The 16415-nt window shown below is 41.7% G+C and overlaps 2 protein-coding genes across 2 annotated transcripts; one reads left to right on the top strand and one right to left on the bottom strand.

Moving 5' to 3' along the window:
- The first annotated feature begins 793 nt into the window (after positions 1-793).
- Positions 794-6838, top strand: LOC120062159 (lateral signaling target protein 2 homolog). Its single transcript, XM_039011966.1, has 13 exons — positions 794-829; positions 1657-1797; positions 2066-2203; positions 2351-2553; positions 2644-2733; positions 2845-2934; positions 3054-3155; positions 3247-4569; positions 4791-4918; positions 5679-5795; positions 6276-6368; positions 6459-6562; positions 6681-6838. Exons 1-13 carry the CDS (start codon positions 794-796, stop codon positions 6807-6809), a joined length of 2694 nt encoding a protein of 897 aa, XP_038867894.1. The 3' UTR covers positions 6810-6838.
- A 197-nt stretch (positions 6839-7035) lies between these two features.
- On the bottom strand, positions 7036-9903 carry selenot2 (selenoprotein T, 2). The gene is made up of 6 exons (XM_039012508.1): positions 9549-9903; positions 8846-8956; positions 8629-8755; positions 8480-8567; positions 8199-8345; positions 7036-8071 (listed from the first exon to the last, which is right to left on the bottom strand). Exons 1-5 carry the CDS (start codon positions 9764-9766, stop codon positions 8224-8226), a joined length of 666 nt encoding a protein of 221 aa, XP_038868436.1. The 5' UTR covers positions 9767-9903; the 3' UTR covers positions 7036-8071; positions 8199-8223.
- Positions 9904-16415: the final 6512 nt, after the last annotated feature.

A 16415-nucleotide genomic window follows, 5' to 3' on the forward strand; every position in this document is an offset into this window, starting at 1 on the left:
ATTGTTCAGGAGAGGGACTGTAAGGGTTTTCTACAAGGACCTTGAGCATTCCCGTCAGTGGCAAACTATTGTTGGGGGAGGGGTCTATAAATGTGTCATAAATGTGAGGATTATTCCATTGACATTTTGTGTGTCTCAATCCTAAATGTCATGAGGTGTTACTCAATTTAAATGAAGGGAAGTTACATTGTGAGAAACATGATTAATCATATCACCTTTGTACATTATTTTAAAGGGTTAATGACCTTAGGTTTGAGCATCTGTGGTCTCCATTTCAGAAAATCCAAATTGACCTAAAATGTATCATTGGTGTTACTACTCTGACAAGTGGCACAATATTATCATAATGGTAAAACCTATTTAAAGTATTTAAGCTGCCATAGTAGTTGATTTAGAATGAGAAGAAGTACACAAATGCATTTCAGTAAATACAAATAGAGAAAATGGAAGTACATGTTTTCCAAACTCAATGGATTACTTTACAATAATGGATTAATTCAGTAACCAAACATTTCATTAAGTCATTCATGGTTACAGGTTCCTGTAAATCCATATATCAAGGTAGTCTATGCCCCGCCCATACATGTGCAGGTAATGTCAGGTAAAAAGGGTGAGAACAGGCAAGTCTCCTTTGACAATCGTGTGGTTGAAGAAGGATATGCTAGCACTGCTGCTGCTGCTGCACTAAAGTCATCTGGAACGGCTTTGACAGAAATCTTGGGATTATTGTTGATTTGAATATTAGATTGGCTAGATTAAATTAAGGATATAGACAAGGTGAACATTTTCAACCATGAACAGATTTCGAAAGTGGTTTCACAAACCTAAGGTAAGTGTCTTTTTATTTTATTTAACCATGCAAGTCAGTTTAGAACAAATTCTTATTTACAATGACAGCCTACAGTGGAACAGTGGGTTATCTGCCTTGTTCAGGGGCAGAACAACAGATTTTTACCTTCTCAGCTCAGGGATTCAATCCAGCAACCTTTTGGTTACTGGTCCAATGCTCTAACTACTAGGCTACCTGCCACCCATCACAATCTTTTGGCCCTATCAAATGTCTTACTCTTTTTTGGAAGATTTTATTCAAATCTAATCATTCATAACCCTTTATTATTTGAGGTATTTTAAGAAAAAAATATATTCTTGCATTTCCTAGCAGTTTCTTTGTCTTTTTTGTGAGAAACATGTTTCCCATTATTTAAAAAAATGGAGCAACAATAATCTTATAAACATTAGCATTACTATTCCATGTAGAATATCCTGTATTTGAGTCAGACATGCTAGCAGTATTTTTTTAAACTTCAAACCAGTGGGATGTCCATGTTTCCTCTGTAAACACGGGCATATAAGCTGCTGCGCAGCTAATTACAGTAAGGGCTCCTTTGTTGGTGGCTGCTGTGGCTTTGTAATAGAGACACAGCTTATCACCTCGTTCAATAGCTCTGCTTCTTGGCTTTTTTCAGCTAGCCACAAGTCATACCCCAGGGGCATTGTTCTCTCTCATTTGTTGAGCTCCTTTTGTTTGTCCAAAGTGTAGAGTCTTACAGAAAAAATATGTACTGTTACTCCCTCCTCAGTCCTTTTACCGTAAAAAATGTGATTAGTCTATTCAGTCTTTAATTTCTTAATGTTACACTATTTGTTTGCCTGAAGAAATCGGACCAACAATTGCTTGCCCAGTTCTACTGTGCTGATGAAGAGCTGAGCAAAGTGGCTGCCAAGCTCAACAGCCTGAATGGCAAGAACGAACCCCAACGCTGTGCCCTGCTGGTCAGCCAGTTCCGCTCATGCCAGGTAAAGAAAGGTTGTTTCCCAAATGGAACCCTATTCCCTATTTGGTGCACTACTTTTGACCAGAGCCCTAAAGGCCCTGGTCAAATGTAGTGCACTACTAAGGGAATAGGGTGCCATTTTGGACACTGACAAGTGAATCATCATCACTTCCTCTTATTGTAATGATAAAAGCATCAGTAGTGACCTTTAAGATAATGATTCACAAACTGTAAAATAGTATGTGCTATCTTCAATGGGATTTCAATTCCTCTTCTTGGATTTACAACAGGACAATGTGCTGAGCATCCTCAACCAGATCATGAATGAGTGTATCCCAGGCGAGAGAGCCAACCGAGACTTCTATGTCAAGTTCCCAGAGGAGATCCAACAAGAGAACCTGGAAGGCCAGCTGTGGTTTGGAGCTGAGGTACCTGCTAGCACAATCTTATCTTGACACTTCAGAAGTTCATGTTTCGGCGACAGCATAATAGAACAATTGCTGGTCATAGCGATTTTAGCTATCATCTTTGAAAAGCTGACTATGTAGAATAACACATTTATGTTATCTCCCTAGTGTTTGGCTGCTGGCTCCATCATCATGAACCAGGAGGCTGAGAGCGAGGCAATGCGTCCCCTAGCAAAGGAACTGACTCGCTGCATAGATGAAGTACGGAACATCGCCCGTGACCAGGCTCTTCGCAATCGGAACATCTATACAGAGCTACTGTGCCAGGCCTTGAGAAAATTTGACAACCTGTTTGCAGGTTTCGAGTTCAGGTGAGACGGTGAAAATTATATTTTACTCCCACAGGAAAAGTGGGTTTCATAGCGTAACACACTCACTCTATTTTTCCTTCTGTACCTCAGCTATGTTTCAGCCATGGTACCAGTCAAGTCCTTTAAACAGTATGACATCCAACAGGATGTCACTGTGCTGTTCTGTGAGACAGTGTCCAGGTGAGAATGTATACATAGTTCTCACCTATATATGCTTCCTATCAGATAATTGTTTTATTAATCTACTAATAAATGTTACTAAGTCACTTTTCCCCTCATGGATTCTGTTAGGGCACTAAAACGGGGATATATCACTCAAGACATGATCGATGACTATGAGCCTGCACTCATGTTTACAATCCCACGATTAGCTATAGTGTGGTGAGTGTTCTGAAAAAACTCTCCAATAAATACCTTTTCAATTGTCATTTTTATTGTACAGTATTTGAACAATCTACGTCACTACAAATTCTCAAACCAAATGCCATATGTCTGTCTAGTGGTCTAATGGTGTTTCCTGATGGCCCCATGAAGCTGGATGGTGAGTTGGAGGACATGTCTGAGTTATTCAGGCCCTTCCACTCTTTACTGAAGAAAATTAGGTACAGTACCTCCATTTCAAAGCCCAGTTTTAACAATAGCGTTAGTCTTGATGAGGTATTTCCAAAAATCAACATTTTGGTATATGAACAGGAATCTCCTGCGCACGCTCAAGGAAGAAGAGCTTCATTCGTTGGAACGCAACCTCTGTGTCACTCATGAAGAGGGTTTGGTTGCCCGCCGCTGTTCTTCAGCCATACCACATTCAGCCATCACTCTGGCCCAGCAACTGGAGCATACCATGCATGGGAAGCAGGGGGCAAAGTCCCAGTCAAATGTTCCTCCTCAGGCATGTGTTGTGATGGAGGAGGACAAGGAGGACAACCCTTCCCTCCTGCAAGCTGAACCTGGCCGTTTAGAGTGGGACCCAGAGATTGAGCTGTCATCCTCCATGCAGGCTGACATCACAGAGATGGAGCTGCTCAGCATGATGTTCTACCAGGCGGGAGATGAGATGTCCAGCTTTCTGTCCCCAACATCTAGCCAGACTTCATCTCCTTACCCCCAGAGGAGGGGGGCTGCCAGCCTCACCCCCAGCCCCATGGCCTCTCCTCTCAGGCTCCGCAGGGCTGGGAGCAGAGTGTCGTCTGGTGGTTGGTCATCTGGTGGGTCAAGTGTAGACAAAGAGGAGAGTGTCTTCTACATGGATGACTTGGACGGGACACAGAAGCAAGGCTATTCCCTTCCTAACTCCCCATATCTGAATATGAGGCGGAACATGTCTTGCCCTTCTTCACAGTGGACCAGCTTGTCCAGGAAGTGTGCGGAGGCAGCCCTCCAGCGCAGCAAGAACTGGCCCAGCAGTAGCAGGCTCTCGAACCCAGACCCTGGGGCTCTCTCTGTCCCCCCCATCTACCTGAATGGGGAGGGGTTGAGCCAGAATGTGAGCCAGGATGTTTTAGAGATGGCAGAGCTGATTGTACTGAGGATGAAGGGGATGAAACTCTCTGCAACTGTGATCAATCCCCCATCTCCCAACCTGTCTACCTGGACTGAAAAGGTGAAAGAGGAAAAAGATGACGATGAAGATGACGACGAAGAGGATTCACAGCTGCAGTCTCTGAATGAAGGGGCCACATACTGCCAGATCAGCCCCTGTATCTGCCTCCAGTGCCCCAGTCTGCATATATTCCCACCAGACCATGACACCTATGGCTGCCTGACTCCCCAAACCCAAGGTCCCCCCTTATCTGCTGTTAGAAGCCCAGCTCTGAGCCCCAGGGGACAGGGGAATGAGAGGAGCCATGTGCTGGGCCCACGGTTCTCTTCACTACGGGCCAAGGGTCAACAGAGAGATGGTGTTCCAGCATCTGTTGCCTGCCCCAGCCTGACCCAGTGGAGAACCAATGGAGATGGGAAGGCTGAACAGAGAGTGGTAGAGGCAGAGCCAGAGGAATACACCCTGTCTCAGTTCAGGTAAGTGCTAACCTCATACTTGCTCTAGTTTGAATGACGTAACCCAAAAGTTGATAAATTATACTACTATTACACTACTATAAACCAGCAGATTATACTATTTTCTCTAGTGGCACTTTATAAATGACTGAATTTTTATAATACATGACAATAACAGTTTTAGCCTAGTTTTCAATCACTGAGCAGAACCTAATGTTCCCTATGTCCCTTACTTCTCTCAGCTATCAACCCAGCAGTAATAACACAGAGGGGTTTGAGCATCCTGACATCCAGTTGGCCTGCCACAATATCCGATCCCGTTTCAATAGCAGCGGTGACCTCCTTCACCGTCTGTTTGTGTGCATCTCAGGTACAGTAGGTCCTCATTGTCTTTCGCTTTGTCAATATTGTAAAACATTTGCTATTTTTTTCTCCTTTAGATCCTCGTTATTAGCCACAAATGTTTTATTTTTCACAAAAAAAAACAAGTTTGACAGGCCCACTACGCAAAAAATTAGCGATGAGCTATTAGTGCTTTTTGAGGTCGTTTTGGTTTCGGTTCAATAATTTAAAAAATTATCACGGTTTTCAATGCACAATGCATTATGTGGGTTGAATGCTGTAACAACACTGAATAAAACAATTAATAAAAGTCCCATGATGGTAGTGACTGTCCATTTATTAACCATAATGTATTCACATTACTTTACTTTCATAAAATATTTCAGTTGTTGTGTATATTACATTTATTTTATTTGATGACTTTATTATTTCATTCCAAGTCATCATCTTTATAGAGCTTCTACCTATGCTGTCTAACAACTCCCTACTACATCGCACAGTTTGGGCTTGATCTGATTTATCTCTAGAGAAACTGCGCATCGGGCAGAAAAAAACTGAACGAAATGGCATTCAAATAATTTAACCAATATTTCGGTTAATCGCTCAGCACTACTAAAAATGGACCAGCCCATCTGTCAATTGCCCGAAATGCCAGATGGCCAGTCTGCCCCTGTATTATGTCATACAGTATCTGGATATGCCTATCCCTCTGTTTGACATAGCTCTTACATCATAAGACTGAGGGGACAAGTGATCTTAGTCTCTGATAATGTATCAACTCTAACCAGGTGTTGCAGACCAGCTACAAAGCAACTACTCTAGTGACCTAAGAACCATATTGAAGACACTCTTCCAGATAATGACGACTAAGACAGTTCTTGCAGAAGAAGACAAGCAAAGGAAAGGTACTACAGTGCTTGGGCATATAATGTGACATAACCATGACACGAGAGATTCTACACTGCAAAAAGTTCAATCTAAGCATGCTTAAATATCTTATATTGAGTGATAACTCACTTTAAAAAAAAATCTTACCAAGCTAAATTATCTAACATCATTGGCAGAAATGTTTTCTTATTTTAATCTAAAAGGGCTTTTCTCTTATTTTAAGAAATGTTACCTTAATCATATTATTTGCAGTGTCCGTAGACCACAGGTTGGTGAAACATATGTTGTGGACAGGCTCGTGGTAATGGCTGGAGCAGAATAGGTGGAATGGTATCAAATACATCCAACAGATAGGTTCCATGTGTTTAATGTCATTCCATTTGCGCCGTTCCAGCCATTATTATGAGCTGTCCTCCCCTCAGCAGCCTTCTGTGACGTAGATGCATCCAAAATCTCTCGACTCCCAGTTCAATATGGTCTGTGTCCTGTCTCACCAGCATCCTTAGGCCTGAGTAACAAGGCTCTGGAAGACTGTGCCTTGTGTATGGAGTGGCTGTCCTCCTCCCCATCGATGGAGCAAGATGTCCAATGTGAAGGTGATGTCTCCTTTTGGTCTTGTCATTTTAACTGTCCCTATTATAATTTTCTAACCATACATCAACAACCTCAATCACATGTAGCGCTCCCAAACTGGGTTCCTGATGAGGCCTGTAGTGTCTGCACAGCATGTAACGCCCCCTTCACCTTAATACGCAAGAAGCACCACTGCAGGAGCTGTGGCAAGGTACCTGTAAATACCCAGACAAGGGTACCATATAATCACCACTCAACAGTCACTTCCAGCCATACAAACATAGTCACACACAGACTTGTGAATAATTTTGAAATGTATGTCGTCTCAGATCTTCTGTTCTCGCTGCTCTGCCCGCTCAGCGCCTCTACCGCGGTACGGCCAGGTCAAGGCTGTGAGGGTATGCACCCACTGCTACATGTTTCACGTCACGCCATTCTGCCCCTGGAACAGCAACTGACTCAACCCTGGCCCTTATTATTCTATCAATCCAACTGTTTAAGGTAGTTTACTAGCTTATCAATTAAATAGGCATTCACAATGTGGTACCTGTTTGTGTCTTTTAGATGTTGAAACATTTTGATACTCTTACTATTACACATGTGGAGGACCTTCAATCATTTGTATTGAATAATATTTTATATTGAGTGTTTTTCTTTCTACATCATCACAATTGGGCACTGATATGAGTGAAACCTCTCAGAATGTTTATTACTTTAAGACGAGACAGATATTTTATTCTGCTTCAATCCTTGAGTTGTAGCCACACCATCTGATTTCACACACATATACAAGAACAAGGGTGCTTTCTCACACTACTTAGGAGTGGTTGACAATGTCAAACTGAGTGAGAGGGATCATTAGATAACAATACCATTTCATTCAGCGAGCAGTGCTTTCTTTAACCACAAGTTCACGAAGATACAATATAACTGTTGTGTTGCACAATATCCACTATTTTGAATTGTTAGGCAGCTGGGCACATACAGCTTAACTTTCTTCCGTCCTACTTTTACATTGTCAGCAACCTGGTTGGACAATTCATTGTACTCAAAAAACACATCAAGCATCTCCACTAGAAGATCCATCAGACAGAATTACCATTAAAAGTAACAGTGAGCAATTAGCCCTCTCAGATTAATTTTCTTCCCCCAAAAACAACTATTTCAATCATGAATAACATCTGAAAGTTAAGAGCTGTAAAAAAAGAAAAAGCACATTCAAAGACTTCCAAGCATTTCAAACAGAACTGATTTTGTCAACTCAAGCAGGACAGAACAAGCCCTCCCCCCAGTGTCCCCAATGTAAAGGTTCAGACAGTCAAGGGAGACTTGACACAGAACGGCTGACTGAAAAAACAACCACCCCATTACAAAAGCCCTTGGTACAACAGCAGTGCAAACCATTAGCTTTCTTTAACTAAACCACTTATAGGACTACCCTCGAGGACACAAGACACATCACAGTAGCCTCTTAAAATAACATATTTCAAATTTGCTCACAAAATATCTGTATTGTATACGAGAGGATCTTGTCATCCAAGCCAGCTAGTGGCATGCTTATTTTTTGTTTAGATCGAGGACACAGGAGCGTTTCCCAAGGCAGAGGAAGTGTGGTCAGTGGCAGGGACATCCAGCCTGGCCTCACAGCAAGCTGTTTGCAGACCAAGCCTTCATTACTCCACAATGCAGTCCCACTGACCTGAGCAACTGCTTCAGAGACCTGGGATGGAAAAACAGAGCAGGCTGTTAACGAACACTTGCCCCAGACTCCATGTCTAAGATAACACAAAGAACAATAAGATACATCGACATGCTTCAGTCTGTGGATGGCAGATGCATTTCATTACCTACTAATCTTCTTAAACGTCAGCACTACAGAGATGGAAAGGAGATCTTGTCAACTTGATTCATCTTAATGTGATTATCAAGGATTTGGAAGATCTCCTGAATGTTGGGTACGTATCCTGACTGCAGCTTGGACCAGATTGGTACATCTAAAAGGGAGTGTAGAAAAGATAGGAGACAAAGATGTTTACATATAATTTAACTGAATTTCATCATCACTGAATTAGTTGTGTACATCCATGCAAAGTGAAGACAGTGTTTTCAGTGACCCCATTCAACTCACCATTTAGTGTGATTTCAAATGCACCGGTGGACAAGAAGTGGGTCTCCAACATGTTACTGAGGAAGAATGTCATCAGGCACGAGAATATCTGGAAGACAAACAAGTGTGTTTAGTCAAAATCTATTGAAGTTGAAACCGTAAAACCTCACCTTATTTTCTTGAGTCCACGTCCATGCTCTGGGAGTCTCCAGTCCAAGCATAGCAAAGGGATTTTGTCCACTGACAACCAGGGCAATGGCAAGAAGTTTGAAGTAGGAAAATACATTTCCGAGATATCTGGTGGAGGGCAAAAACAGTGGTGATCAGAACACCAAATAAACACCAAAATAAATATGTTGGCTACATGGCAATGACGTGCCATCTTACTTGTTGATGGTTGTGGGAGGGTAATTTTCCCCTTCTATGCGGATGTCCGGGTACAACTGGCTGATAGACCGGGAGTACTCCTGGAACACCTTGTTATACCCTCAGGAGATGCTGTAACACAGAAACTGGTTAGAAATTTGTGTATTTGACATAAATTAGGTACCTTTGACGTTATATTTAGGGGCTCCCGAGTGGTGCAGCGGTCTAAGGCACTGCATCTCAGCGCTTGAGGCATCAATACAGACAACCTGGTTCGATTCCAGGCTGTATCACAACCGGCCGTGTTTGGGAGGCCCAGGGCAGTGCACAATTGGCCCAGGTTTGGCCGGTGTAGGCCGTCATTGTAAATAACAATGTTCTTAACTGATTTGCCTAGTTAAATAAAGGTTACATTAAACAAATAAAAATAATACTGTGCCACCAAATTCCAGACTACCAGCCTGCATATAGTTAGTTCAGGTAATATGGCTGTTCTTTCATTCTATATTAAGAGCCAAAAAGGCTGTATATAGCGAGGAGGATTAGCGAGCAAGCTCAGCTAAGAACTTACTAGCTAACTAGCTAGTAGCTAGCATCAAACAATGTCCCCAAACGATCAAATGGCTAGTTAGCGTAAGTTAGTTAACATTGACTAGCTAACTGCACCTGCTACCTAACGTTAGCTAGAAAAATAGCGACATAAGAGAAAAAACGAGAATCTTACCAAAACTGGAATTTCAGCACTGGCCCAGTGTAGAGGGCCTGCTTGCTGAGCCTCTGTGGGTCGGCATCCCGCAAACGATCAGCCCCCATATTCAGGCTGTCAGAGGCCTGCGCTGGGTGTTGAGTCATCATGGACCTCCCGACGTAAATGTCTTTTACAGTGACAACTGTGAACAGCAGAAGCGCCGTCAAAATACCCGTTTGGCTATATTCTGCCATTTGAAACGGGGTTTAGGGGACCAACGCCCCGCTTTACAGCCAAGTCTATCGACTGGCAAACTACTGTACACCTGACAGTTTTCTTCTGACTCGTTTCCACTGGCAAGCGGCTACAAACTGGCTAGCTCGATTAGCAGCAGCTTCACCCTCTTCCTGTAGTCTGTGCACCACATCTCTGATATGCTGCCCCCTGCCGGAGTGGATGCAGCAATATTTGTATGAATACGTTATACTGTATCTCTAATTTTATGGATACACTACAGTGCCTTCAGAAAGTATTCATACCCCTTGACTTATTCCAAATGTTGTTGTGTTACAGCCTGAATTCGACATGGATTAAATCGTATTTGTTTCTCAACCATTCGCACACAATACCCCATAATGTCTAAGTGAAAACATGCTTTTAGAAAAGTTAGCAAATGTATTGAAAATGAAATACAAAAATATATAATTTACATAAGTATTCACACCCCTGATGTTAGAATCACTTATGGCAGCGATTACAACTGTGCGTCTTTCTGGGTAAGTCTCTTAAGAGTTATGTACACCTGGATGTACAATATTTGCCCATTATTATTTTCAAAATTCTTCAAGCTCTGTCAAATTGGTTGTTGATCATTGCTTGACAACCATTTTCAAGTCTTGCTATAGATTTTTGAGCAGATTTAAGTCAAAACTGTAACTCGGCCACTGAGGAACATTCACTGTCTTCTTGGTAAGAAAGATCCAGCATAGATTTGGCCTTGTGTTTTAGGTTATTGTCCTGCTGAAAGGTGAATTCATCTCCCAGTGTCTGTTGGAAAGCAGACTGAACCATGTTTTCCTCTGTTTATTTTTTATCCTGAAAAACTCCCCAGTCCTTAACGATTCCAAGCATATCCATAAAATGATGCAGCCACCACTATGCTTGAAAATATATAGAGTGGTACTCAGTAATGTGTTGTATTGGATTTGCCCCAAACATAACACGTTATATTCAGGACAAGAAATTAATTGCTTTACCAAAAATAATTCTGTATTACTTTAGTGCCTTAGTGCCTTGTTGCAAACAGGATGCATGTTTTGTAATATTTTTTATTCTGTACAGGCTTACTTCTTGTCACACTGTCAATTAGGTTAGTATAGTGGAGTAACTACAATGTTGTTGATCCGTCCTCAGTTTTTTCCAATCCCACCCATTAAACTCTGTAAATGTTTTAAAGTCACCATTGGCCTCATTGTGAAATCCCTGAGCGTTGTCCTTCCTCTCCAGCAAACAGAGTTAGGAAGGACACCTGTATCTTTGTAGTGACTGGGTGTATTGATACACCATCCAAAGTGTAATTAATAACTTCACCATGCTCAAAGGGATATTCAATGTCTGCTTTTTTATTTGTACCATCTAGGTGCCCTTCTATGTGAGGCATTGGAAAACCTCCCTGGTCTTTGTGGATGCATCTGTATTTAAAATTCACTGCTCGACTGAGGGACCTTACAGATAATTGTATGTGTGGGGTACAGAGATGAGGTAGTCATTCAAGAATCATGTTAAACACTAGTATTGCACACAGAGTGAGTCCATGTAACTTATTATGTGACTTGTTAAGCACATTTTTTCTCCTGAACTAATTTAAGCTTGGCATAACAAAGGGGGATGAATACTTATTGACTCAACATATTTAAGCTTTTCAATTTTAATTAATTTGTAAAAAATTTACTTTGGCATTATGGGGTATTGTGTCTAGGCCAGTGACAAACAAATCTGAATTTAATTAATTTTAAATTCAGTCTGTAACACAACAGAAGGTGGAAAAAGTAAAGGGGTGTGAACACTTTCTGAAGGCACTGTAGCTTTGTATGCAGCTATCATCACTGATGATGTTGGGGAGGTACTTTTGGAAGGTGCTGAATCTCAGTATGCAGCTATCATCATTGATGATGGGTGGGGTTATATCTTGCCTGTTTGGCCCTGTTCGGGGATATCGTCGGACAGTGTCTCCCGACCCCTCTTGTCTCAGCCTCCAGTATTTATGCTGCAATAGTTTATGTGTTGGGGGGCTAGGGTCAGTCTGTTATATCTAGAGTATTTCTCCTGTCTTATCCGGTGTCCTGTGTGAATTTAAGTATGCTCCCTCTAATTTTCTCTTTCTCTCTTTCTCTTTCTCGCTCTCTTTCCCTAGGACCATGCCTCAGGACTACCTGACCTGATGACTCCTTGCTGTCCCCAGTCCACCTGGTCGTGCTGCTGCTCCAGTTTCAACTGTTCTGCCTGTGGCTATGGAACCCTGATCTGTTCACCGGACGTGTTACCTTGTCCCGGACCTGCTATTTTGGACTCTCTCTCTACCATACCTGCTGTCTCTAACTCTGAATGATCGGCTATGAAAAGCCAACTGACATTTACTTCTGAGGTGCTGACCTGTTGCACCCTCTACAACCACTGTGATTATTATTGTCTGACCCTGCTGGTTATCTATGAACGTTTGAACATCTTGGCCATGTACTGTTATAATCTTCACCCGGCACAGGCAGAAGAGGACTGGCCACCTCTCAGAGCCTGGTTCCTCTCTAGGTTTCTTCCTAGGTTCTGGCCTTTTCTAGGGAGTTTTTCCTAGCCATCGTGCTTCTACATCTGCATTGCTTGCTGTTTGTGGGTTTAGGCTGGGTTTCTGTACAGCACTTTGTGACATCGGCTGATGTAAAAAGGGCTTTATAAATACATTTGATTGATGATGTTGGGAAGATACTTTCGGAAGGTGCTGTAGCTCAGTATGCAGCTATCATCATTGATGATGTTGGGGAGATACTTTTGGAAGGTGCTGTAGCTCTGTATGCAGCTATCATCATTGATGATGTTGGGGAGATACTTTTGGAAGGTGCTGTAGCTCTGTATGCAGCTATCATCATTGATGATGTTGGGGCGATACTTTTGGAAGGTGCTGTATCTCTGTATGCAGCTATCATCATTGATGATGTTGGGAGATACTTTTCAAACAAACAGTAAGTAGGAAAATTGAACATGTCATTATTTTAATAAAGTAAATAAAGTAAATTCTTACTGAAGGTTTCACATAATATCAAATCAAATCTTATTTGTCACATGCGCCGAATACAACAGTTGTACCGTGAAATGCTTACTTACGAGCCCTTTCCCAACATCACAGAGTTAAAAAGTAAGAACATTTGCACAAAAAAAAGAAGGAAATAGTAACACAATAAAATAACAATAACGAGGCGATATACAAGGAGTACCGGTACTGGGTCTATTTGTAGGGGTATGAGGTAGTTGGGGTGATTGAGGTAATATGTACAGTTGAAGTCGTAAATTTATATACACTTAGGCTGGAGTCATTAAAACTCGTTTTTCAACCACTCCACAAATGTCTTGTTAACAAACTATAGTTTTGGCAAGTCGGTTAAGACATCTACTTTGTGCATGCCACAAGTAATTTTTCCAACAATTGTTTACAGACAGATTATTTCACTTATAATTCACTGTATCACAATTCCAGTGGGTCAGAAGTTTACATACACTAAGTTGACCCTGCCTTTAAACAGCTTGGAAAATTCCAGAAAATGATGTCATGGCTTTAGAAGCTTCTGATAGCCTAATTGACATAATTTGAGTAAATTGGAGGTGTACCTGTGGATGTATTTCAAGGCTTACCTTCAAACTCAAGGCCTCTTTGCTTTAAATATTGGGAAAATCAAAAGAAATCAGGAAGGAGACGCGTTCTGTCTCCTAGAGATGAATGTACTTTGGTGCAAAAAGTGCAAATCAATCCCAGAACAACAGCAAAGGACCTTGGGAAGATGCTGGAGGAAACAGGTGCAAAAGTAACTATATCCACAGTAAAACGAGTCCTATATCGACATAACCTGAAAGGCCGCTCAGCAAGGAAGAAGCCACTGCTCCAAAACCTCCATTAAAAAGCCAGACTACGGTTTGCAACTGCACATAGGGACAAAGATTGTACTTTTTGGAGAAATGTCCTCTGGTCTGATGAAACAAAAATAGAACTGTTTGGCCATAATGACCATCGTTATGTTTGGAGGAAAAAGGGGGACGCTTGCAACCCGAAGAACACCATCCCAACTGTGAAGCATGTTGGTGGCAGCATCATGTTGTGGGTGTGCTTTGCTGGGAGGGACTGGTGCACTTCACAAAATAGACGACATCATGAGGAATGAAAATTATGTGGATATATTGAAGCAACATCTCAAGACATCAGTCAGGAAGTTAAAGCTTACACAGTTACACCAGCTCTGTCAGGAGGAATGAGCCAAAATTTACCCGACTTATTGTGGGAAGCTTGTGGAAGGCTACCTGAAACGTTTGACCCAAGTTAAACAGTTTAAAGGCAATGCCACTAAATACTAATTGAGTATATGAAAAATTCAGACCCACTGGGAATGTGATGAAAGAAATAAAAGCTGAAATAAATCCTTCTCTCAACTATTATTCTGACATTTCCTATTCTTAAAATAAAGTGTTGATCCTAACTGACCTCAGACAGGGAATTTTTACTAGGATTAAATGTCGGGAATTGTGAAAAACTGAGTTTAATTGTATTTAGCTAAGGTGTATGTAAACTTCTGACTTCAACTGTACATGTAGGTTGGGGTAAAAGTGACTAGGCAATCAGGATAGATAATAAACAGTAGCAGCAGCATATGTGAAGAGTGTGAAAGAGTGTGATAGTGTGTGTGAGTGTGTGTTTGGCGTCAATATGCATGCATGTGTGTGTGTTTTGTGTGTGTGTGTGTGTGTATGTGGTGTGTATTGGAGTGTCAGTGTAGTGTGTGTGAGTGTGGGGGTAGAGTCCAGTGAGTGTGCAAGAGAGTCAGTTCAAAAATATTCTGAGTAGCCATTTGATTAATTGTTCAGCAGTCTTATGGCTTGGGGATAGAAGCTGATCAGAAGCCTTTTGGACCTAGACTTGGCGCTCCGGTATTGCTTGCCGTGCGGTAGCAGAGAGAACAGTCTATGACTTGGGTGGCTAGAGTCATGTACAATCTTCAGGGCCTTCCTCTGACACTGCTTGGTATAGAGGTCCTGGATGGCAGGGAGCTCGGCCCCAGTGACGTACTTGGCTGTATGCACTACCATTTGTAGCGCCTTGGACTCGGATGCCAAGCAGTTACCATAAGAAGCGGTGATGCAGCCATTCAAGATGCTCTCAATGGTGCAGATGTAGAACATTTTGAGGGTCCATGCCAAATATTTTCAGTCTCCTGAGGGGGAAGAGGCATTGTCGTGCCCTCTTCATGACTGTGTTGGTGTGTTTGGACCATAATAGGTCTTTAGTGATGTGAACACAGAGGAACTTGAACCTCTCAACCCGCTCCACTTCAGCCCCGTCAATGTGAATGGGGGCGTGCTCGGCCCTCCGTTTCCTGTAGTCTACAATCAGCTCCTTTATCTTGCTGACATTGAGGGAGAGGTTGTTGTCTTATCACTTGTCTTGTTTCATCGTCGTCGGTGATCGGGCCTACCACCGTTGTGTTGTCAGCAAACTTAATGACGGTGTTGGAGTCGTGCGCGACCACGCAGTCGTGGGTGAACAGAGACTACAGTAGGGGACTAATATGGAGCACTGAGATACTTAAAACAGGCTTAGTGTCTCACTGTCTTATGAGCAGATCCAATAAATATCACAAAACATCCAATAAACAATTGAGATATTATGAAGTGTGTCAAATTTGACTCTTCGGCTAAGTAATATGAAATGTTATTTTCATGAAAGTCAGACTGCGACTACCAATTTCTGCAACATCTAGTGGAGAATCTTTGCACTACATTTTTTTAATAACCTTGAAAATTGTGTCAAGTGAAAGATCCTCACCTCAAAATGTTATCTTTAGTAGTATGTGCTTTGTGATCACCAGCTGCAAAATGCAATAAAGGACACATGATATTTGTTGAATATTTAATTTTGAGGCAAAGACAGGAAACGGTCACAAATTGCATGTTTTGATGACGATCAGAAATATGATGATGATCAATGGAGAGAAAACAGAAAGCAGAAATAGCAGACCTGATGCCAGAGAAACCCCTGGTGGGGTGGGGGGGGGGTATTGGGCTAACTAGCATCGTTGCCTGTCCATCCTCTGCATTATGGTTATGACAATTCAATGTGAAGGATTATTAGCGGATATTTCTTAAAATATAGTTAAAAAACACAAACAATATACTGAACAAACGTAAAACGATTTCAGCACATATACAGTACGTCAGTGTGAAGCCCAAATAGTCTTCATGAAAGTCCCTTTGTGAGATTGTGACAATCATGTTACACACAAGTATATTGCATGAAACAATAATACTGACAGCAGACATGTACAGACATGTACAACTCAAATACAAAATAAATAAACATACTTTACAAACACCACTGGATGATCTCTCTTGACTTAAGGCCATTATTACAGAATGTGATAATGATAACATATCAAAGAAAGAGAGTAAAACAAGAGAGGGTCAGACAGACAGACAGCAAAACACTATTATCATTTTTAAGAAGAAATTGAAATAACTGCAGGCACATTCTTTCAAGAAATGTTAACATTAGAACAGTATCTTTGCCTTACATTGTTTATGTTAAATTGTTCAATTCAAGTCACAGCAGTATTAAAAGGAGATAAGGAATAATTGCAGAGTGGAGGAGCC

The sequence above is a fragment of the Salvelinus namaycush genome, chromosome 17, assembly GCF_016432855.1.
Source record: "Salvelinus namaycush isolate Seneca chromosome 17, SaNama_1.0, whole genome shotgun sequence".
Lineage (NCBI taxonomy): Eukaryota > Metazoa > Chordata > Actinopteri > Salmoniformes > Salmonidae > Salvelinus > Salvelinus namaycush.